At 43.1% G+C, this 25,002-nt stretch overlaps 1 protein-coding gene across 2 annotated transcripts in view; it reads left to right on the forward strand.

Annotated features, from left to right (window-relative positions):
* Positions 1-25,002, forward strand: part of ADGRA1 (adhesion G protein-coupled receptor A1) — a 1,190,508-nt gene that overhangs the window by 318,115 nt on the left and 847,391 nt on the right. For both annotated transcript variants that reach the window (XM_073546510.1, XM_073546511.1), the window contains exons 5-7: positions 6,551-6,622; positions 10,569-10,732; positions 22,049-22,262. In XM_073546510.1, the coding sequence (XP_073402611.1) occupies positions 6,551-6,622; positions 10,569-10,732; positions 22,049-22,262 (450 nt within the window). The remainder of the gene's footprint in view (positions 1-6,550; positions 6,623-10,568; positions 10,733-22,048; positions 22,263-25,002) is intronic.

Genomic DNA, 25,002 nt, shown 5'->3' on the forward strand with positions numbered 1-25,002 from the left:
GCCCAGCCAGAGCCCTGAACTAAACCCAATTGAGCATCTCTGGAGAGGCCTGAAAATGGCTGTTCACCAACGTTCACTGTTATGAATGGGTCACTGAGGAGGAGAGCGGGTCCAGGCTAAGCCACAGAAAACCAGAGAGGTTGGTACCTAAGCGGATTGCAGACCCCTGATCCTATCCACACAACTAGCAGTAGCCATAGAGCATACCTATGATGATCCTAGATGCCTCGGCACAGCCGGAGGGCTAACTAAGCCTAAAGCAAGAAACTGCCCCAAAGCAGACCCCAAAGGAATAGATAGCCCCCAAACACATATTGTCGGTGAGACAAGATGAAAACACAAACACAGGCAGGAAAATAGAATGAGCAAATGATGGGGCCCACACTGACTAGACAGGACAGGAAAGGAAAGATACTCTCTGCAATCACGCAAAAAACCATGCAAAAAGTCCAACACGTCTGATGCAAAAAACACTGAAGTCACACGACTTCGCCCCCGCTATATCAGCACTCTGGTATATTCTGAAAGCAGAGCAAAAAGAGACCAATCTAACAGGGGATAAAACAAACTGGCACAAGCAGTAACATATGGGTGGTGATTCAGCACAGCCCCAGTCGGAGCTGGCTGACCCGCACCAAGAAGAGATAGACAAAACCAGATCAAATGCAAACTGTCACGATCCATGTTGGATTGTGACAGATTTAGCACATGTAACCTTTTTTTCCCTTTAAGCCTTTGGCTTAATGTTAGTTTTGCCCCCGGTGGCCACTGGGGTTATTACACTGTAGTTGCTTTAGTTCTGGTTTTGCTCCCGGTGGCCGCTGGGGTTATTGCACGTAAATTACCAAGCAGGTGTGATTACCCTTGCTCCTACCTATAAAGGAGAGTCAGGTGTTCTCAATCACGTTTGGTGATATTGTTCATTCCCAACCAACCTTGGTGGTGAAAGGAGCTATTGAGAGGAGTTCCTTGCAGCTCAGCCAGAGCTTGGGATTAACAGCTATCGAGGTGGAAGCTGTATCCGGGTGTCGTACTCTGTTGCATGGAGCAATTGCAGCAGAGCAAAGCTAAGTTGTGTGTTTTCCCTGTTTTGTTGTATTTTCCTTGTGTGTATTAGTACAGCGGTGGGACTAGTGTCTGCACCATCCAGTTCACTATTAAGGGATAGGTGCAGGGCGAGTTAGGGATTGAGGTATCCTGCTCGGCGACAGGTGAAGAGCCTGTATAGGGAACGGTAGGAGTGTTCAGGGACACTGCCGCAGGGGAGTGCAGGAGGTCTCCACTTCCCCGTTCCCTATTGCAGGAATCCGCCATTGTAACTGTTTCCCCGCTGTTCCCCTTGTTTGTCCTGGTTTGAGTGCCGTCCTGCGGGTCGCGGCACAGAGGACTGGTCACTCCATGACACAAACAGAATAACAAAAAATGCAACAAATTGGGCCTAGATAAATGGCACTTCCTAATGAACATATCATCCAAAAAGGTCAGGGAAGCGTATAGCCATAAAATAACATAGCTTTATTTCAATCAATACAAAAAGACATAGACAATCATTAAAAAGGAGATGAATATCCAATAGGATACCATAAAGTATTTACATTATAATTCTGACAATATTGTGCCTAATGCTACATAGAGAGGGGCATGCTCATAAGTATCAAAAAATCTAATGAACTAAGTGTTCAAAATATAGAGGCGTCACTCTAGATATAACACATATCATATACTAGATGGTGGCCTGATTCTAATGCATCGGGTATTCTAGAATATGTATGCAGTTTATTTTTGAAGATTTAATAATAATGCAATAATGCACCCCCCAATCCTGATATGTATGGTTCTCTCACCCCCTATCCTGATATGTATGGTTCTCTCACCCAATCCCGATGTGCATGCTACCCCTCAACCCCCTATCCTGATATGCATGGTCCCCTGACCCCCCAATCCTGGAATGCATGGTCCTCTCACCCCCCAATCCTGGTATGCATGGTCCTCTCGCCTCTTTCCTGGTATGCATGGTCCTCTTACCCCTCTTTCAGGGTATGCATGGTCCCCTCACCCCCCAATCCTGGTATGCATGGTCCTCTCACCCCCCAATCCAGGTATGCATGGTCCCCTCACCCCCCTATCCTGGTATGCATGGTCCCCTCACCCCCTTTTCTTGGTATGCATGGTCCTCTCACCCTCCTTTGCTGGTATGCATGGTCCTCTCACACCCCAATCCTGGTATGTATGCTCACCGTCACCCCCTTTCCTGGTATGCATGGTCCCCTCACCCCCCAATCCTGGTATGCATGGTATCCTCACCCCCTCTTTCCTGGTATGCATGGTCTCCTCACCCCCCTATCCTCGTATGCATGGTCCTCTCACCCCCCTTTCCTGATATGCATGGTCCCCTCACCCCCCAATCCTGGTATGCATGGTCCTCTTACCCCCCTTTTGGGGTATGCATGGTCCCCTCACCCCCAAATCCTGATATGCATAGTCCCATCACCCCACTATCCTTGTATGCATGGTCCCTTAACCCCCCTTTCTTGGTATGCATGGTCCCCTCACCCCCCTTTTCTGGTATGCATGGTCCTCTCACACCCCAATCCTGGTATGTATGCTCACCATCACCCCCCCTTTCCTGGTATGCATGGTCCTCTCACCCCCCCAATCCTGGTATGCATGGTCCCCTCACCCCCCTTTCCTGGTATGCATGGTCCCCTCACCCCACAATCCTGATATGCATGGTCCCCTCACCCCCCTTTCCTGGTATGCATGGTCCCCTCACCCCCCAATCCTGGTATGCATGGTCCCCTCATCCCCCAATCCTGGTATACATGGTCCCCTCACCCCCCAATCCTGGTATGCATGGTCCACTCACCCCTCTTTCCTGATTTGCATGGTCCCCTCACCCCCCTTTCCTGTTATGCATGGTCCCCTCACCCCCCAATCCTGGTATGCATGGTCCCTTCACCCCCCAATCCTGGTATGCATGGTCCCCTCACCCCCCAATCATGGTGTGCATGGTCCCCTCACCCCCCAATCCTGGTATGCATGGTCCCCTCACCCCCCAATCCTGGTATAAATGGTACCCTCGCCCCCCAATCCTGGTATGCATGTTCCTCTCACCCCCTTTTCCTGGTATGCATGTTCCCCTAACCCTCCTTTCCTGGTATGCATGGTCCCCTCACCCTCCTTTCCTGGTATGCATGGTCCCCTCACCCCCCAATCTTGGTTTGCATGGTGCCCTCACCCCCCTTTCCTGGTATGCATGGTCCCCTCACCCCCCTTTCCTGTTATGCATGGTCCCCTCACCCCCCAATCCTGGTATGCATGGTCCCTTCACCCCCCAATCCTGTTATGCATGGTCCCCTCACCCCCCAATCATGGTGTGCATGGTCCCCTCACCCCCAATCCTGGTATGCATGGTCCCCTCACCCCCCAATCCTGGTATAAATGGTACCCTCGCCCCCCAATCCTGGTATGCATGTTCCTCTCACCCCCCTTTCCTGGTATGCATGGTCCCCTCACCCTCCTTTCCTGGTATGCATGGTCCCCTCACCCCCCAATCTTGGTTTGCATGGTGCCCTCACCCCCCTTTCCTGGTATGCATGGTCCCCTCACCCCCCTTTCCTGATATGCATGGTCCCCTCACCCCCCAATCCTGGTATGCATGGTCCCCTCACCCCCCTTTCCTGGTATGCATGGTCCCCTCACCCCCCTTTCCGTGTATCCACCACCAATGAGCATTGCGGCCCTGTGTCCCCGACCAATCACTGGCGCGGGCCTCTGTCTGCGACCAATCAGCAATGTGGGTGTACCCCCCCGCTCTCCTCTCCACGCGGCCGGCATCGCGGTGTCAGTAATGTTTAGCGGTAAAGACCGTAGATGACGTAACTCTCGCGAGAGGGGACGTCATCAGCGGTATACGCCGCAAAGCATTACTGGGACCGCGATGCCGGGCGCATTGGAGAGAGAAGGAAAATAGTCTGAGGGCCGCCTGAAGGTGAGTATGTTTGTGTTTTTGTTACCCATGGCCACCTTCCAACGGCCTCCGATGTCCTTTCCACGCTCCCGGCCTCGCGTTCCCAGTAATGCTCTCTTAGACCCGCGAGAGTGATGTCATCGCGGGTCTAAGTCGCAAAGCCTTACTGGGACCGCGAGGTCGGGCGGGTGGAAAGGACATTGGAGGCCGTCGGTGATACTAATTTTTTTTAATCTTTTTAACGGAATAATCCCTGCGGCTGATTGAGCGCTGTCAGCGACTGCGCTGGCCACTGGCCAATCAGCTACAGGCGCAGCTTACCGTTACAAACAGCTGCGCCTGTCGCTGATTGGTTGCGGCCTGGCGGGGGTCTGGCGGCCGCGACCAATCAGCGGCCCGCGATTTCGGTTACAGACAGACACGATAAGGCGTTTATATATATATATAGATTAAATGGATGGATACACCGTCAATAGATATATGCCTTAATAATGTTATTTCTGCAAGGTCCTGAAAAATACAGTAACTAAAATGCACTGGTATGGGTAAGTACCCAGCAAAAGACACTGATATCAAATTATGCCATGAGCCATATGCTGAAGGTAGTGCAAAACGTGTCTAGCCCTTAATGAGGCTCAAGCAGAAATCCCAATCTGAAGTATATAGCGCAAGTACCATCATATGTATGAAACAAATGATGCCAAAATAAAGTGAGCATATCATGGGGTAGTTAGCATATGGAATATCAGCACAGGTGCCAAAGTATATAATCCAAGAGGCTCCTACAATGTGCCGCTCTCATTTCCCAAGTGTGTCATGGCAGCCCCATAAAGAAACAATGAAATATACGACCTTGTGGTATCGTGGTCCCCGACGCGCGTTTCGCATGAGCTTCGTCCTGGGGGGTAAGTGATATTCCATATGCTAACTACCCCATGACATGCTCACTTTATTTTGGTATAGACACTTTTTGCACTACCTTCAGCCTATGGCTCCTTTTTAATGATTGTCTATGTCTTTTTGTATTGATTGAAATAAAGCTATGTTATTTTATGGCTATACGCTTCCCTGACCTTTTTGGAGAATAGCAAATAAACCACTTAGCTGAACATGCAGGGACAGAGCTGAAGAAATCAGACCTCAGGAGGAACAGGAAGCAAATCACCAGCAGGGACAGAGGGAGTCGGCTGTCTTAAATCCCAATCTGAAACCCCAGATCTCCAATCGTCATCATCATTATCAGGTGGCAAGCCTCTGTCAATCAGATCAGCTCCATTACCTCCAGGAACCACCAGAGGGAGCCCAGAAAGAGAACTCGCAACCCCTCTATCGATCTGACCAGCTCCACTACCTTCAGTAATAACCAGAGGGAGGCTAGAAAGCGAATTCACAATAGTTCACCATCCAACCTGACGGAACTGAAGAGGATCTGCAAGGAAGAGTGGCAGAGGATCCTCAAATCCAGATGTGAAAAACTTGCTGCATCATTCCCAAGAAGAGTCATGGATGTACTAGCTCATAAGGATGCTTCTACTTAATACTGAGCAAAGGGTCTGAATCCTTATGACCATGATATACTTCAGTTTTTCTTCTGTAATAAATTTGCAAAAATTACTACATTTCTGTTTTTTTTCAGTGCAGAGTGTACATTAATGAGAAAAAATTAACTTTTTTTTAAAATTTACCAAATAGCTGCAATGAAACAAAGAGTGAAAAATTTAAAGGGGTCTGAATACTTTCCGTAGCCACTGTATATACTCAGTACAGCCAGTCTAATACTTAGGCCCTGATTCATTAAGTAGTGCAGAGTGCTGTGACACACGACATTAATACATTTGTGTGCTTGGAATTTGGAGTATGCTATATCTTACAATGTGGCCTAAGGAACTTGGGGTTATTCCTCTACTTGCAGGAAATTCTAGGGATCCAATACTGGACTGGTAATAGGTACTAAGGGATTACTAACAGTCTGTGGGTTAGGGACTGTTGACTTGCCCTGTGTGCTAACAACCCACTCTATGTATCTGAGGTCATGTGGACACCCAGCTATAATTGGGTTCATGAGAAACTAGGTCTGAGCTGAAAAAGTAAATTAATGTGTATGCAAAATGTAAATGCATATAAACACATGACCTTTACACAGAGAAAACCAAAAACAAAAAACAAATATCCTAAAACAAAAAAGGAAAAAATTAATTGCAAAAATTGCATTTAGTTCAATGTACATTCTGTGCATATAAGGGTGTGACCGCCCTGTTTCTGAGTTGGAAGATCCATCCTGTCTGGCCTATGCTTTACTGGTGGTTCAGTCCCTCAGTCCTTGTTCACATTTACGTCACTTGACAAGTGGAAAGGATTTAAATACAAGAGTTAGGACTGTCCCACTGGGGTTGCCTTGATGTGGCAGGATGGCTTGTACATTCTTTTCATGAAAATTATGTTTACTAAATACCCTTATTATTATTACTACCTTCATGCATATTTTTGCAATTTATTTTTTACTTTTTTATTTTAGGATATTTGTTTTTGGTTTTATAATTGGGTTCATACAGTATGTTCTTCTCTTTGCCTTTATTTTAGAAATATATCTGGAAATATTTTCTCTATCCTTGAATCTAATGTATTTCAAGAACTGCCATCACTAAAGGCCATGTAAGTATATGTTTTGTATTTCTGCTCAATCCAGTATTTCTGATTTACATTGGAGTTCTGCCTGATTTATAGATATACTGACTATTTATAGGTTATCTTGCTGTTTTGCCAATTTTTCAATTCTTGTTTTGAAAAAAAAAAAAATAACTATGATGCTGTTAACACATGTAATGATGTATGTTGTGCTTGAGATGTAGTGTATGAGTGATATATGCTGTGTACGAGATGTGGTGTGTGAACGATGTACACTGTGTATGATGTGGTATGTGAGTAGTGTATGTTATGTATGAAATGTGGTTTTGGAAAAATGTATGTAGTGTATGAGCAATGTATGCTGGGTATGATGTGGTATATGAGTGATGTATGCTGTGTATGAGATGTAATGAATGAGTGATGTATGCTGTGTATGATGTGGTATATGAGTGATCTATGTATGCTGTGTATGAGATGTAGTGTATGAGTGATGTATGCTGTGTATGAGATGCAATGAATGGGTGATGTATGCTGTGTATGATGTGGTATATGAGTGATGTATGTATGCTGCGCATGAGATGTAATGAATGAGTGATGTATGCTGTGTATCAGATGTAATGTATGAGCGATGTATGCTTTGTATGAGATGTAGTGTATGAGTGATGTATGATGTGTATGATGTGGTATATGAGTGATGTATGCTGTGTATGAGATGTAATGAATGAGTGATGTATGCTGTGTATGATGTGGTATATGAGTGATCTATGTATGCTGTGTATGAGATGTAGTGTATGAGTGATGTATGCTGTGTATGAGATGCAATGAATGGGTGATGTATGCTGTGTATGAGATGTAATGAATGAGTGATGCATTCTGTGTATGATGTGGTATATGAGTGATGTATGTATGCTGCGCATGAGATGTAATGAATGAGTGATGTATGCTGTGTATCAGATGTAATGTATGAGCGATGTATGCTTTGTATGACATGTAATGAATGAGTGATGTATGCTGTGTATGAGATGTAATGTATGAGCGATGTATGCTTTGTATGAGATGTAGTGTATGAGTGATGTATGATGTGTATGATGTGGTATATGAGTGATGTATGCTGTGTATGAGATGTAGTGTATGAGCGATGTATGCTGTGTATGAGATGTAATGTATGAGCGATGTATGCTGTGTATGAGATGTAGTGTATGAGTGATGTATGCTGTGTATGAGATGTAATGAATGAGTGATGCATTCTGTGTATGATGTGGTATATGAGTGATGTATGTATGCTGAGCATGAGATGTAATGAATGAGTGATGTATGCTGTGTATGAGATGTAATGTATGAGCGATGTATGATGTGTATGATGTGGTATATGAGTGATGTATGCTGTGTATGAGATGTAGTGTATGAGCGATGTATGCTGTGTATGAGATGTAATGTATGAGCGATGTATGCTGTGTATGAGATGTAGTGTATGAGTGATGTATGATGTGTATGATGTGGTATATGAGTGATGTATGCTGTGTATGAGATGTAGTGTATGAGCGATGTATGCTGTGTATGAGATGTAATGTATGAGCGATGTATGCTGTGTATGAGATGTAGTGTATGAGTGATGTATGATGTGTATGATGTGGTATATGAGTGATGTATGCTGTGTATGAGATGTAGTGTATGAGCGATGTATGCTGTGTATGAGATGTAATGTATGAGCGATGTATGCTGTGTATGAGATGTAGTGTATGAGTGATGTATGATGTGTATGATGTGGTATATGAGTGATGTATGCTGTGTATGAGATGTAGTGTATGAGCGATGTATGCTGTGTATGAGATGTAATGTATGAGGGATGTATGCTGTGTATGAGATGTAGTGTATGAGTGATGTATGCTGTGTATGAGATGTAATGAATGAGTGATGCATTCTGTGTATGATGTGGTATATGAGTGATGTATGTATGCTGAGCATGAGATGTAATGAATGAGTGATGTATGCTGTGTATGAGATGTAATGTATGAGCGATGTATGATGTGTATGATGTGGTATATGAGTGATGTATGCTGTGTATGAGATGTAGTGTATGAGCGATGTATGCTGTGTATGAGATGTAATGTATGAGCGATGTATGCTGTGTATGAGATGTAGTGTATGAGTGATGTATGATGTGTATGATGTGGTATATGAGTGATGTATGCTGTGTATGAGATGTAGTGTATGAGCGATGTATGCTGTGTATGAGATGTAATGTATGAGCGATGTATGCTGTGTATGAGATGTAGTGTATGAGTGATGTATGATGTGTATGATGTGGTATATGAGTGATGTATGCTGTGTATGAGATGTAGTGTATGAGCGATGTATGCTGTGTATGAGATGTAATGTATGAGCGATGTATGCTGTGTATGAGATGTAGTGTATGAGTGATGTATGCTGTGTATGAGATGTAATGAATGAGTGATGCATTCTGTGTATGATGTGGTATATGAGTGATGTATGTATGCTGCGCATGAGATGTAATGAATGAGTGATGTATGCTGTGTATGAGATGTAATGTATGAGCGATGTATGCTTTGTATGAGATGTAGTGTATGAGTGATGTATGATGTGTATGATGTGGTATATGAGTGATGTATGCTGTGTATGAGATGTAGTGTATGAGCGATGTATGCTGTGTATGAGATGTAATGTATGAGCGATGTATGCTGTGTATGAGATGTAGTGTATGAGTGATGTATGCTGTGTATGAGATGTAATGAATGAGTGATGCATTCTGTGTATGATGTGGTATATGAGTGATGTATGTATGCTGCGCATGAGATGTAATGAATGAGTGATGTATGCTGTGTATGAGATGTAATGTATGAGCGATGTATGATGTGTATGATGTGGTATATGAGTGATGTATGCTGTGTATGAGATGTAGTGTATGAGCGATGTATGCTGTGTATGAGATGTAATGTATGAGCGATGTATGCTGTGTATGAGATGTAGTGTATGAGTGATGTATGCTGTGTATGAGATGTAGTGTATGAGTGATGCATTCTGTGTATGATGTGGTATATGAGTGATGTATGTATGCTGTGTATGAGATGTAATGTATGAGTGATGTATGATGTGTATGATGTGGTATATGAGTGATGTATGCTGTGTATGAGATGTAGTGTATGAGCGATGTATGCTGTGTATGAGATGTAATGTATGAGCGATGTATGCTGTGTATGAGATGTAGTGTATGAGTGATGTATGCTGTGTATGAGATGTAGTGTATGAGTGATGCATTCTGTGTATGATGTGGTATATGAGTGATGTATGTATGCTGTGTATGAGATGTAATGTATGAGTGATGTATGATGTGTATGATGTGGTATATGAGTGATGTATGCTGTGTATGAGATGTAGTGTATGAGTGATGTATGATGTGTATGATGTGGTATATGAGTGATGTATGCTGTGTATGAGATGTAGTGTATGAGCGATGTATTCTGTGTATGATGTGGTATATGAGTGATCTATGTATGCTGTGTATGAGATGTAATGAATGGGTGATGTATGCTGTGTATGAGATGTAATGAATGAGTGATGCATTCTGTGTATGATGTGGTATGTGAGTGATGTATGTATGCTGTGTATGAGATGTAGTGTATGAGCGATGTATGCTGTGTATGATGTGGTATATGAGTGATGTATGTATGCTGTGCATGAGATGTGTATGAGAAAATAAGCTATGTATGGTATGTATGAGGGTTGTGTATGAGTGATGTACATTATGTAAAATGTAGTGAGTATTAGATGTGATGAGTGATGCTGTTGTCTATGGGATGTGATGTGTATGAGCTGTGGTGTGTGAGCCACATATAAATTGTGTGAGAAGGAGATTGTGAGCGATGTCGGCTGTATATGACAAGTGTATAATAACTTAGATTTGGATTCTATAAGTATCCGTATCTGAACCACCTTATCCATTTACATTGTGCAGATTTTTTAACACCGAGTCGCTCATCTGTGACTGTAATATGAAATGGATTTTAACATGGGCAGAAGAAAATGCTGTTCGTATCAGCGAAGACACGGTCTGCAAGCATCCACGTAAAGTCCAAGGCCGAGCATTTCATTCCCTAGAAAAGATCCAGCTGACTTGTGGTAAGCGAATCCCCCGGAGACCCCATGTGCAGCATAACATACAGCCTCATGTGCTTTTTTAATCCACTTATGTTCTTGCAAAGAGGTTTTTATATCATTTTGGATCATTTTTTCTACCTAAAAGTATTCAGAAGTTTATCGAAGGGTTTCTATTGTTTTATATGAATGTGGCACGTGCCAAACTTGTCATTTGTGCCAAATTTGTAGTATTTAGGTGTCTTCTCGAAGCTTACCCTTTTGATTTTCATCTTGGGAGTAATAACCCTGACATAATACATCTAGTAGAGTGATGTAGATGAAAAGTTAAATCTCTAAGAACCCAACATATCAGATTGTATGACATTATTTGGGCTCAGCTAGGCTGTTAGTGGTAACTTTTGGCAGGGAATACCAAGCAGTAGAATCGTAACCGCAGCTCTAAGAAATAACACATCCATAAAGAAATAAGCATAGAAAACTATTTTCAAAGATATCCTGTATAATATGTGGGCTTGAATGGTAACATTTCAGCTGAACCACTGTGGCCGTAGCCCGTGGGACTTTCCGGTCACACCTAGGACTACTGTAATTCTCAGAATATTAGGACAGCCGTGGATAATTTAAAATTCCTGAGTCTCAGCGTTGCAGTATTTTGAGAACACTCCTACTTGTAAAGAGAGAAATTCCAATAATAACATTATATATTTGGGAATAGCAGAATTTTCTAATCTCATATTTAATCTAAAACCAAATGCTTTAAAGGGAACGTTTCCCAATACACTTGGGCCAGATTCATCAAGCAGTTTTTGCAAGTATTTTGGCATAAAGACACTTGAAATGTCACTTTTTTTGCCCCCCAAAATATTGTGACTTGGAATTTCTGGTCCGGTTCTGAATTGCTCAAAAAGTGGGCAGCGCTTAGCTCAGTGGCCGGCATGGCTAAGCGCCAGTCAACCAATTCATCATACCTCCAAAAAAAAGTAAAAATGATACCAGAAATTTACTCCAGTGCCTTACCAGAGTAAGTTCTTAGTAAGCAGTACAAAGCATGTGAAAAGTGAGCAAAATTCAGGAGATTAATGCTGCCAGTATTACGGGAAACATGAATCAGATCCTGGCTATAAAATTGCAGTCCGGTATATTTTTCTTTGAAACAATCTAGCGGTTTTTGAGAAAGTATACTTTAAAGATCCGACCAGGGATCATATCTGGAGACTAGACCAGTCCTCGGTTGGCTCTTCTCATCGCTGCTAGAGGTGTCAGGTCTCTTCCATAGCGAGAGACTTGTCAATCACCAAGAGCAGTGCTGGGAGGAGCCGGCCGGGGGTAGACTAGTCTCATCTTTCGCTATGATTCTCGGCTGAATTTGTTTTTGTTAAAACTTCAGAAGATGCAAATTATTCCCTGCTGCATCTTTAAAGGGAAGCTGTCACCATGAACATGTGATTGACAGCTATCTATAAATGCACTCTTATACAAAGTAAGCTGTCAATCACCGATAGGACTGCCCACTGGATTGAAAATCCAAGAAAGAGCAGAGGCTTAAATGATGAAAACACACATACCTCCCAACTTTTGAAGAAGGAAAAGAGGGACAAAGGCTGTGGCGTGCGCAGCGTGCCGTTACAAATTTTAGGCCATGCCCCAACCACACCCATTACACAACTAGTCACACCCATGTCCACGCCCCAATCTCACCCATTTAGCACTGCTTATCACACTGACTGGCACTACGGGCACAGTGGCTCGCATTATGGGCACAGTGGCTGGTACTGTTGGCACATTGACAGGTACTGAGGAAAAGAAAGAACAGAGAGAAAGAAAGAACAGAGAGGGAAAAAAGAGGGGAAAAAAAGAACAGAGAGAGAAACAAAGAAACAAAGAAAGACACAAAGAAAGAAAGAGGGGAAAGAGAGAACAGAGAGAGAGAAAGAAGAAAGAAAGAAATAGAGAGAAATAAAGAAAGATCAGAGAGAAAGAAAAAGGGGACAGAAAAAAGAAGAGAGAGAGAGAAAGAAAGAGAAAGAAAGAGAAAGAAAGAACAGATAGAGAGAGAGACAGAGAAAGAACAGAGAGAAAGAAAGAGGGGAAAGAAAGAGAACAGAGAGAGAAAGAAAGAAAATAGAGAGAAAGAAAGAAGGAACAGAGAGAGAGAAAGAACAGAGAGAGAAATAAAGAACAGAGAGAGAAAGAAAGAGAGGAAAGAAAGAACGGAGAGAGAAAGTGGGGAAAGAGAACAGAGAGAGAAAGAAAGAACAGAGAGAGAGAAAGGAAAAACATAGAGAGAGAAAGAACGAACAGAGAGAGAAAGAAAGATTAGAGAGAGAAAAAGAGGGGAAAGAAAGAACAGAGAAAAAGAAAGAACAGAGAGAGAGAAAGGAAGACGGGAAAGAAAGAAAGAAAGAAGAGAGAAATAAAGAAACAGAGATAGAAAGAAAGATTCTATAAAGATACTTTAGCAGCCCGTTCCCATTATAGTGCCCACCTGAGCCTCCTGGTGCAGGACATATCATATTCCACTCACTTGGCTGATGTCCCTGATTTCAAGGCAATCCCGCTGTCGGAGGAGGACATGATGATGAATCTGAAGCATTCCGTGAAGTGCCTCCATGGTTCCGCCACAATCTCCTCCTGAAATTACCTAATTTCCGGTCAGCTTCCAGCATTTCACTTCCGGTGGAACGTCACGTGCGAATTTTAAAATGCTCCTGGGGCTCCGCCGTGTACTCCTGTGTCCACGGGAAAAGTAACCTCCTGGCCGGGGCAGTGGGGCAGACTCAAAATCGGGACTGTCCTGCTGGATTCAGGATGGTTGGGATGTATGAATGCTCCCCACCATACACCTTGCACACGCATGGCTCCGCACACCTCATACATACACGGTTCAGCTTTGTATGCCTCATACACACATGGCTCAGCTCCGTACACCTCACGCACACACGGCTCCGCTCCGTAAACCTCGTACACATGCGGCTCTGCTCCGTACACTTTGTACACACGTGGCCATGCTCTGTACACCTTGTACACACATGGCTCCACTCCGCAAACCTTGTACACATGCGGCTTTGCTCCATACACCTCGTACATACGTGGTTCCGCTCCGTACACCTCATACACACACGGCTCCGCACACACGTGGCTCCGCTTCATACACCCCGTACATATGTGGCTCTGCTCCGTACACTCCGTTCACACGCGGCTCCGCTCCGTACACACGCGGCTCCACTCCGTACACTCCGTACACACGCGGCTCCACTCCGTACACCCCGTACACACGCGACTCCGTTCTGTACACCTCATACACATGCGGCTCTGCTCTGTACACCTCGTACACATGCGGCTCCGCTCTGTACACCTCGTACACATGCGACTCCGCTCTGTACACCTCGTACACAGGCGGCTCCGCTCTGTACACTTCTTACACACGCGACTCCGCTCCGTACACTTCTTACATACGCGGCTCCGCTCCGCACACTTTGTACACACGTGGCTACGCTCCGTACACCTCGTACACACACGGCTCCACTCCGTACACCTCGTACACACACGACTCCGCTCCGTACACTTCATACACGTGGCTCTGCTCTGTACACTTCATACACACGCAGCTCCGCTCTGTACACATGTGGCTCCGCTCCGTGCACCTTATACACACACGGCTCCGCACATCCCGCACTCACGTGGCTCTGCTCCGTACACCTCGTAGACATGCGGCTCCGCTCTGTACACATGCAGCTCCACTCCATACACCCCGTACACACACGGCTCCACTCCGTACACATGCGGCTCCGCTCCGTACACCCTGTACACACGCGGCTCCGCTCCGTACACCCCGTACACACGCGGCTCCGCTCTGTACACCCCGTACACATGCAGCTCCGCTCCGTACACCTCGTACATATGCGTCTCCGCTCCGTACACCCCGTACAAACGCGGCTCCGCTCCGTACACTTCGTACACATGCAGCTCCGCTCCGTACACTTCGTACACACGTGGCTCCGCTCCGTACACACACGGCTCTGCATATCCTGTACACACGCGGCTCTGATCCGTACACCTCGTACACATGTGGCTCTGCTCCAAACACCTCGCACATGCTCGGCTCCGCTCCGTACACCTCGTACACGCGCAGCTCTGCTCTGTACACCTCGTACACGCCCGGCTCCGCTCCGTACACCTCGCACACACTCGGCTTTGCTCCGTACACCTTGTACACACACGGCTCTGCTATATCCACACTGTAAACCCCTCCTGACCCCACACATAAACTTTACCTCATTCAGCACCATGACAACCAGCACAGCAGAGTCCTGCAGACACAGAGGCCCCGATCATATGACCCCTGACTACTCCCCTCCTGTAACCTCATCACAGGTTCTGTGCCACACAAAGAGAAGAAAACCTAGTGACCTCACTGCAGGGCAGGCTGTATGGGGGGCTGCACTGGGTCTGTGGGAGGACGACAATGGGGTCGGTGCATGGGTGGCGTGTGGCTTATCTCTCTGCAGTTCGGGACAAATAGACTCCCGGGTGGGACAGTGGGTGTGCGGAGCAAAAACGGGACTGTCCCGTGGAATCAGGGCCGCTTGGGAGCTATGAAAACAGGGTATACTGAATCTTTTCTCATAATTGTAATCATAATTGTACTCAGCTCCCCCTGCTCCATAACATAGTGTAGGCAGATTGGACTGCTTTCTCATGATGACAGGTTCTCTTTAAAGTACAGTATGTTTTCTTTGAAAGCATTATAATTGGTTGCAATCAGGTGACAGGTTTCCTTTTAGAAGCATGTGCCTTTAATGAAGTTGGTGCATCTTACTAGAGCAGGATTTTTAACAAGACACGAGCCTTTATGAATCGCAACCTTTTTGTTTAATTTGCAGAAGCAATTATTGGAGCAGAAGCACCTGAGGAGATTGATATATATTTTTGTGAGAAAAGATTTAGGCCCCAATTAGGCTGGTTTCACATTAGCGTTGAAACAACGCTGCGCACTGCGTCGGTAAGACCCGCCCCGATCCGGCTCCCTGCCCGCCCCATCCGGGATCACCACCTACTTTCGCATTTCGCATTTGCACCCTAAAGATAGGGTGCGCCGATCGTATGCGTGCAAATGCGAAAGTAGGCGGTGATCCCGGATGGGGCGGGCAGGGAGCCGGATCGGGGCGGGGCTCAACGCTAATGTGAAACCAGCCATTATCTAAACTGGATTCATAACTGACTCACTGATCCTACTCAAAGAGTGGTAGTAAATGGTTTCACATCCAATTGGAAGAGTGATTCAAGCGGGGTACGACAAGGCTCTGCCCTGGCCCCAGTGTTGTTTTTATAAATGATCTAGATAAGAGAACTGAAGGTAAACTAATCAAATTTGCAGACGATGCAAAGAAAGAAGGGATCGCTAACACTAGAGAAGACAGAGAAAGGATTCCAAAGGACCTAGATAAGCTTGAACAATTGGCTGCGACTAATAGAATGGTAATTAACAGGAATAAATGCAAGATTCTACATCTGGGCAAGAAAAACGAAAATTACATCTACAGAATAGGAGGAATAGAACTAAGCAACAGCACATGTGAAAAAGACTTGGGTATACTTATAGATCACAGACTGCACATGAGTCAAAAGTGTGATGCAGCAGCAAAAAGGCAAACACAGTTCTAGTATGTATTAAGAGATGCATAGAGTCTAGATCATGTGAGTATCCCCCTCTGCTCCTTCTTGGTCAGACCTCATCTGGAATACTGTGTCTATTCTGGGCACCATATTTTAAAAAAGACATCGAAAAAATGGAGCAAGTTCAGAGAAGAGCTACCAGGATGGTGAGCGGACTGCAAAGTATGTCCTACGAGGAACAGTTAAAGGATCTGGGAAAGTTTAGCTTGCAAAAAAGAAGGCTAAGAAGAGACTTAATAGCTGTCTACAAATACCTGAAGGGCTGTCACAGTGTAGAGAGATCATCCTTATTCTCATTTGCACAAGGAAACACAAGAAGCAATAGAATGAAACTGAAAGGGAGAGATATACAGTAGATTAGATTTTAGAAAAAACTTTTTGACAGTGAGGGTGATCAATGAGTAGAACAGGCTGCGACAAGAGGTAGTGAGTTCTCCTCCAATGGAAGTCTTCAAACAGAGGATGGACAGACATCTGTCTGAGATGGTTTAGTGAATCCGGCATTGAGCAAGGGGTTGGGCACGATGAACCTGGAGATTCCTTCCTACTGTAATATTCTATGATTCTAAAACTGGCAATGTTCAGATTGGTCTTGATAAGGGGGCATGCTGAAGTCAAAGGTGCCTGATCGACTAAAAGGCTTACTTAATGAATCAGAAGAGTCTGACAAAGCGACATGCACCTAGCAACAAATCTTAGACTGGAAGATTATGTCTGATATAAGAAATGCCACAGCTCATCATGAAATAGACAATCTGTGATAACACGCTCTTGTATTGCCCCAGCCCTGTAAAAACACCAACAGTTGCAAAATGTTTGCCCAACTCTGTATTTCACAAAAATGCAACTTTTCAAAAGAATTCAGAATCCAGGATCAATTTCTTTGATGAATGTAATTTGTAGTATTTTAAATCCAAGTACTTTCTAAGCTTAGGAGTCCAGAGGGAGCTGCCAATCACTACGTAGGACCGCCCCTGGACTCTTAAGCATAGACCATATTAGGGATTTAGATTAATTCACAGTTTTTCTATAAGAAATCCTTTTATGCTCTTTATATTTCCTTGAGGTCTTTTTAGGACAGGTGAATACATGAAAAGTTGTATTCAAAGTTACTTTCTTGTAACTAACTGGATACAATAATGATAATATGGAAACAAAATGCATAAAGAAAAGAAATTATTTGTGAAATAGCGTGCCTTATTTTAATGTTGCCTCACATTGAGTTTATACTGCCTTATAATTAGGACAATAATGCGCCAGAAGAGAAAACTGGCATGAGGTTATGGATCATAATTGTCGCTAATGGCTTCCTGTATTTTTAAGAGGAAATATATAATGCTTCAAATGTGATCTGAATAAGAGCCGCTGCTTCCTGGGCCATAAATCCAGGCACAATAAAAGTTATTACTGGATGTTCCTTCTGCAGAGCCTTTGGGTGCACAATACTGTCCAATTCTCCCGGTTATGTAACTCCTACCGACTGGTGTATGTGTGTGGTCTCCTCATAGAGATGAGTTATGCAGAACAAAAAAAATCTGGTTTATTTTTGGAGTTTATCAGACTAATCTGACCAGGGTCACCTAATGCAAGCATCCTTCCTAACAGAGGACACAGAGAACTAAGAAAGTAGACTTGGCTGTGCTGGATACAGAAGTAATGGTTATCGAATTATCGTTTTCATTTTTTACTTTCCAGGATACAATATTTCCTTCAACACCATTTTGGGGTACACTACATATAACTTTTTACATCTTTGTCAGTGCCTGCCTTCAATGTCTCCACTTCTGTTGCAAGGCGCACTGTCATTGTGGGTGACTACACAATTGTCTTGTGTATTCGCTGGGTCTTTTGGTATCATCTAGACAGGGAGCTAAGAATTTAAATTCTGTCTCTGGTCAATACTAATTTCCTACTGTTAACCCAGTGAGTGGATGCTTACTGCGCCTAAATCCCTGTCTCCTCTGACAGTAACAGGCTCACCTCATTGCTTGGTTCATTTGTGACTTTCAGCCTCTGCCCTACTTAGATGAGTACTTTGGTTTTAACATCTCTTCTAATAAATGTTTTTTTTTTCGTTACGGACCTCCTGGTATTGACACAACTTCCTGACCATCATCTGCCAAAGAATTCCACCGGCCAGCAGCTACTCTGTGAACCCAACCCAGGGGCCTCTGATTAAGTTTATATCCCTATACAATGATTAAATAGTGAAGGCCAGGGCAACCCAAGAATTCTGGTAGATGGAGTGGCTAGCGTTAAGCCTGTCTGTGGAGGCCCGATGGAGAGCTGAAATGTTCCTCTGTGACACCTCCATATGGTATAAGCACAAATTGCTTTACAGTGAGTCCCAGTAATACAAAAAGCCCCCCTAATCTGTATACCATTATTTAGTGTGATCAACAGTGATCATTGGATGCAAAGGGAAAGAGTATATTAGAACTGCTCTTGTTCCACTCCTGATATTAATCTTTTTGATTCTTATCCTGAAGTATGAGTTCCAGTGCATAATGGCATAGAACCTTTTCCACAGCTCACTCACCGTAAACCTTTGGCACTTGATATTGCACTTTAATTTATTATCAAAGAAAACTCAATACCCACCAATTTGTATGAACTAGTCAAAGGGGAAATAGAATGCTTGAAACATTTTGTTTCTCTCAGATGTTGTTCACCTTGATCAGTGTTTCTCAAATCCATTCCTCAAGGCCCACCAACAGGTCAAGTTTTCAGGATATCCTTAGTATTGCACAGGTGATAATTTCATCACCTACTCAAGCATTAATTTTGTCACCTGTGCAATACTAAGGAGATCGCGAAAACATAATCTGTTGGTGGGCCTTGAGGACCGGAGTTGAGAAACACCGATCTAGAAATCCTGAATCAAGACACAAAAAATGTGCTGGAGAATATGCTGTTGTGGGCCAGTGGCTCTTTGCATTAGCCATCACAGACTTACGCTTTGATAATAAACTAAACTTAAGTGCCTTAGTTTATCCTGAGTTCTATTCCTATTTCCATAGATGTAGTGGAAATACTTGCGCAATAAGCATGACAATGATGCACATGATATACAGAGCTGGCTTTCTACCCTGACAAAAAGTGAAGAGGTACTTCTTAAAGAGTTAATCCCATTTATAGGTTGATAGCTGAGATCCGACATCACTTTAAAAAGAATCTGTCACCAGGTAATGTCTCATCTGAGAGCAGCATTATGTAGGGATAGAGATTGGACCTACTGATCAAAAAGGGATCGCGCCATATCCTAGTGCCATTACTTGATGAAGATGTGAAAACTATTTTAGACTAGTGAGTGCTCGTATTCGCACATCACATCCTTACTTAGTGTCTGAAACTGCGGGAAGGAAAAGACAAACAGTCTCATGTCATCATCACTGAAATTCTGTATAAAAAAAACCAAAATAATGGTAAAGTTTAGGAGTAAGATTTAAAAAACATGAACTTTTTATGCATAGTATACAAAACAAGTGATGAAAATGCGGAGCAAGGTGGAAGGCTATACATTGGGGGGGCACAGGTAACATATATAATAAAAATGGGCTTATTTGGAAAGCAATAAGCTGCAGACATTTTTGTGTTAACGAAAAGTTTTACCCTCGATCCAGGGGACAGGAATTTTGGTCTGTGAGCGGCAGGCTATTATCCCTGGGAGTTGGGGGGATTATCACGAGAAGATGGTTTTGGATTAATGTCACAGATCAAATTTAAAACAACAGAATCAAAAGCAGATGTTTTGGCAAGTTCTATGTACATTTCTCATACTATGTTTATGACATCATCCTGGAGGGATTTATCGGTCTGCTCTGGAAAATTATTTTTATAAAATTTATGTAAGTTTATTCGAATAGCGAAAGGGTGCATTCTTAAAGAGTTCACAAGGTGAAAAAAAATCCTCCAGCCCTAAAGTCTCATTCCCAGAATATGAAATCTCATTATTTGTTATATTATTAAAAGGGAAAAAATGGATATCTATAAGTATTAAATGGGTTGTCAAGCCCTCCAAAAATAGATAAATAGGATTTAAATAGTAAGTTTACCTTACAAATACTGTATGCAGTGGGCACAAAAAGTATTCAGATCCCCTTAAATTTTTCACGTTTCTTTCACTGCAGCCATTTGGTAAATTCAAAAAAGATCATTTTTTTTCTCATTAATGTACACTCTGCACCCCATCTTGACTGAAGAAAGCAGAAATGTAGAAATTTTTGCAAATTTATTAAAAAAGAAAAATTGAAATCTCACATGGTCATAAGTATTCAGACCCTTTGCTCAGTATTGAGTAGAAGCACCCTTTTGAGCTAGTACAGCCATGAGTCTTCTTGGGAAAGATGCAACAAGTTTTGCACACCTGGATTTGGGGATCCTCTGCCATTCTTCCTTGAAGATCCTCTCCAGTTCCGTCAGGTTGGATGGTGAACGTTGGTGGACAGCCATTCTCAGGTCTCTCCAGAGATGTTCAGTTGGGTTTAGGTCAGGGCTGTGGCTGGGCCAGTGAAGAATGGTCACAGAGTTGTTCTCAAGCCACTCCTTTGTTATTTTATCTGTGTGCTTAGTGTCATTGTCTTGCGGGAAGGTGAATCTTCGGCCAAGTCTGAGGTCCAGAGCACTCTGGCAGAGGTTCTCATCCAGGATATCTCTGTACTTGGCTGTATTCATGTTTCCTTCAATTGCAACCAGTCATCCTGTCCAGGCAGCTGAAAAACTCCCCCATAGCATGATGCTGCCACCATGTTTCACTGTTGTGATTGTATTTGGCAGGTGATGAACAGTGCCTGTTTTTCTCCACACATACCGCTTAGAATTATCACCAAAAAGTTCTATCTTCGTCTCATCAGACCAGAAGTGAACGCAAATTTTATATAGACCTTATATTTTTAAAGAGTTCCCCTAGAACTGTATTAGTGATAGAGATAAGACATCATACTTTCAGGTTATATTGCCCTCTAATGGTCATTTTGCCATGAAAAAATTGAACATGCATGGTGTGATAAGCTGAAATAGAAAGAGTCGGACACTTGGGTTCATTTCATCCTTCCTGCAAGCAGTGCAGCTCTGGCAAAAATTAAGAGACAACCATCTGTCATGGGCAGCCCATTCTCCTCACCTGAACACTATTGAAAACCTCTGGAATGTAATAAAGAGGATGATGGATAGTCACAAGCCATCAAACAAAGAAGAACTGCTTAAATTTTTTTGCCAGGAGCAGTGTGAAAGACTGGTGGAAAGCATGCCAAGACGCATGAAAGCTGTGATTAAAAATCATGGTTATTCCACAAAATATTGATTTCTGAACTCTTCCTGAGTTAAAACAGTATTGTTGTTTCTAAATGATTATGAACTTGTTTTCTTTGCATTATTTGAGGTCTGAAAGCACTGCTTTTTTTTATTGTGACCATTTCTCCTTTTTAGAAAAAAATAAACAAAATTTATCGCTTAGAAATTCGGAGACATGTTGTCAGAAGACTAAAAGAACAATTTACATTTTACTCAAAAATATACCTATAAAGAGAAAAATCAGACAAACTGAACATTTGAAAGTGGTCTCTTAATTTTTGCCAGAGCTGTATATGTACAAATGTACAGATCTTAAAATCCTATAAATATTGCTTCAAGAATATTATCTTTTCCCCTCTCGAAATACAGATAAACCTCTGGAATTACCTATGTTTCAAATAATTCCATCCCAGAAGCAGATTGTTTTCCATGGAGATCGCCTTCCGTTTCATTGTACTGCCACCTACATGTCGGGCATAAGTGATATCTACTGGCTGCATGACGGACTTCAGGTGGAAAGTAATGAGGAGAATGGGATCTATGTAGAAGAAAGCGCAATCCACGACTGCTGCTTGATCACACGGTAATAAGGATTGTTGTCTAATAACTGTCATGTATTCTTATTATAGGATGGTAAAGAATATTTAACGGTTATACAGTGGAATAATTATTTATTGCTTTCTAGGCTTTTTTTGACATTTGTGCCCGAAATTGGGTTGCGAGCAATGGCAAACACAGAAAAGAGTGCTGCCCGAAGCATTGATCAAAATTGGCCGGTCAGCAGATTTTTCCATTTAGTGTTTGTTTCACCATCTAACCATTTTTTATGACCCTTAGCCAATACCCCATCCCATTGCTTGCTAATAACCCAGTTCCTGCTGGTTCTGTTCCCACCCAATAGCTGAGTTTATAGGACCAACTAAGGTTGGGAGACTTCCATCCAAGATCCTTAGAACAGCCTTACCGCTGCCTCCATGGTACTTACATAATTGATTATGAAAAATATCACTACAGCAATACAGATGAACGTTGAAGATGACTAGATTGGGCAGGAAATGTTTAAGTGTACGTGTTGTTTCATGAGACTTTTCGGAAAAGTCTGTCATTTGTGTATGATATGACTTGAATTCGATATATTTCAGCAGTTTTCTCCTTCCGCAAGTCCTAGTGAAACAATGTACGAAATATCCTCTTGTAGTAATCCAATGTACCAGTGATGAGAAATTTAGCTTAGCAACTAAATGCAAAATAGCCTAGAGGTGCATTGAGGGCGTGTCGATGCATTGAGAGTGCGACACGTCCCCAGTGCACTTCCAGGATAATTTACATGGGGTTTCAAAACTTGATTTTGGATTACTATAAGACATGTATAATTTTTTTATTTTTGCACTCGGACCTACACAGCCGTATTATTAGTTTCATTAGTAATATCATCCTGACAGGTTTCCTTTAATTGTCAGTTGTCATTAAAATCAGTAAATAGGACAACATATAGCTGTACTGAGCACATGTGAATTCACCATCGGTGTAAAGTAGAAAGACTCTTACTAGAAGCTTCAGCAGTACCTTTGTGTGTGTGTGTGTGTCTCTGTCTCTCTCTTTCTTTGGCTGTCTACTAAAATATCCATATCACTGTAATAAAAGGGTACAGCAATATTGAACATGGATAACAGGAGAAGAAATTGTGTCCATCTGAACAGCAGACATCCTCATCTGACCTCTGATCCCCCAAAATTCTGTATGATTAGATTCACTTTGATCTAAAGGGTAAGACGTACAAATCGTAGACCTACTCCTCTTGCATCTGTTGTACACCAGCACAGGTACCTAGTAATTTCATCGTACACCAAAACAGAAAACTGAGCAAAAACCATTCTTCTAGGTGTATCTATAGACCTTAAAGAGGCTGTCCACTACAGGATCACCTCTGCTTAATTAATTTAGTGCCCCACAGAAAATAAATACAATCTGCACAGCACCATTTCAGCCATGCTGGTGCTGTTGTTCCTGGTGGATGGTGTGTCATTTTAGGGTTACGTGACGCCTGCAGTCACTGATCGGCTGCTGCTCAGAAATTGCAAATGAGGCAGCCAGTTGGCGGCCACTTATTTGCCACAGTGCTCATGTGGCATAACAATGTTGCACGAGTCATTGGGAAATAGCCGTAGATGGGCAGTCTAGCGTCAAGCAATGCTGAGGTGTCGTCATATCTGCTAGTAATAAAAAGGAAGGATTTTTATACTTAACATGATAAAAAAAAGTGTGTTTTGGTGAGGGATTTGCCAATGCATTCTTTTAAATTTTTCTTTGGTAAAGTTCTTTCTTTATATCACATGCCTATTTGCTAGTCCCTCTGAAGCAACCGGCGCAAGTCGGCACACCTGTGGCAATTTCTTATTGATGACTTACCTCCAATTTGGAAGTCATTGGAATGCAGCCACACGGAGCAGCAGCCAACCCCCACTGAAAGGTGTTCATTATACCAGCCCCCCTATACTTAAAGTTGTGCCTAATTAACAGCACAACTTTATAATGATAAAGGGAATCTGTCAGCAGGTTTTTGCTACATCATCTGAGAGCAGCATAATGTAGGAAAAGACCCTGATTACATTGATGTATCACTTAGATTACTGGGTGCAGCAGTTGATACGCAATCAGAGTTCTTATACAGCATGTAGCGGACCTGAAATGCTGCCCGCGCCCACACCACAGCTTTGTGTACATTGTGTGTTGACAGTGAGCTGATAATCAGAGGAGAGGGTGTGGTCAGTCTAGCAGACATGTGAGCTAAAGTCCAGGCAGTGATAATGTCCTGGTGATAAAACTTTTTTTGTTGTAGAAACCAACAGAGCACAGTCTGATAAGTGACACAACTCTGAAATCAGTGCTTTAACCCTGATATCATGCTACCCTAAAATTACATGGCTAAACTTGCTGACAGATTCTCTTAAACACTACATTATCCGTTTGTCTTTTGGATTAGGAAGTCATTGGACCAGGAATTTGTAAGGAGATAGAAAAGTGAAAAGAAGCACGCAGATAATGCCTAACAGAGTGTCTGCAAGTGAACGCTGCCATCTCCTGGTCAAAGATGATAGAGAATGTGAAAGCAGAAAGAATTACATCAGCAGGAACTCAAGGGTGAAGTGCATGTTCCCTCATGGAAAAGATTGGAGGAGACACCAGGTCATGTGATAGCTGTGATGCAGTTAGTCATTATAAAAGGCCCAGGAGGGCAGTGAAGAGGAAGAGTTGGTGCCCAAACCTGTTACAAGAGAAATGTGCAATACAGCGAGCTGACTTATAGCTGCTTTTATGAGAGA

This window comes from Dendrobates tinctorius, unplaced genomic scaffold (assembly GCF_039654945.1).
Source record: "Dendrobates tinctorius isolate UK_male_01 unplaced genomic scaffold, ASM3965494v1 ptg000147l, whole genome shotgun sequence".
Classification (NCBI taxonomy): domain Eukaryota; kingdom Metazoa; phylum Chordata; class Amphibia; order Anura; family Dendrobatidae; genus Dendrobates; species Dendrobates tinctorius.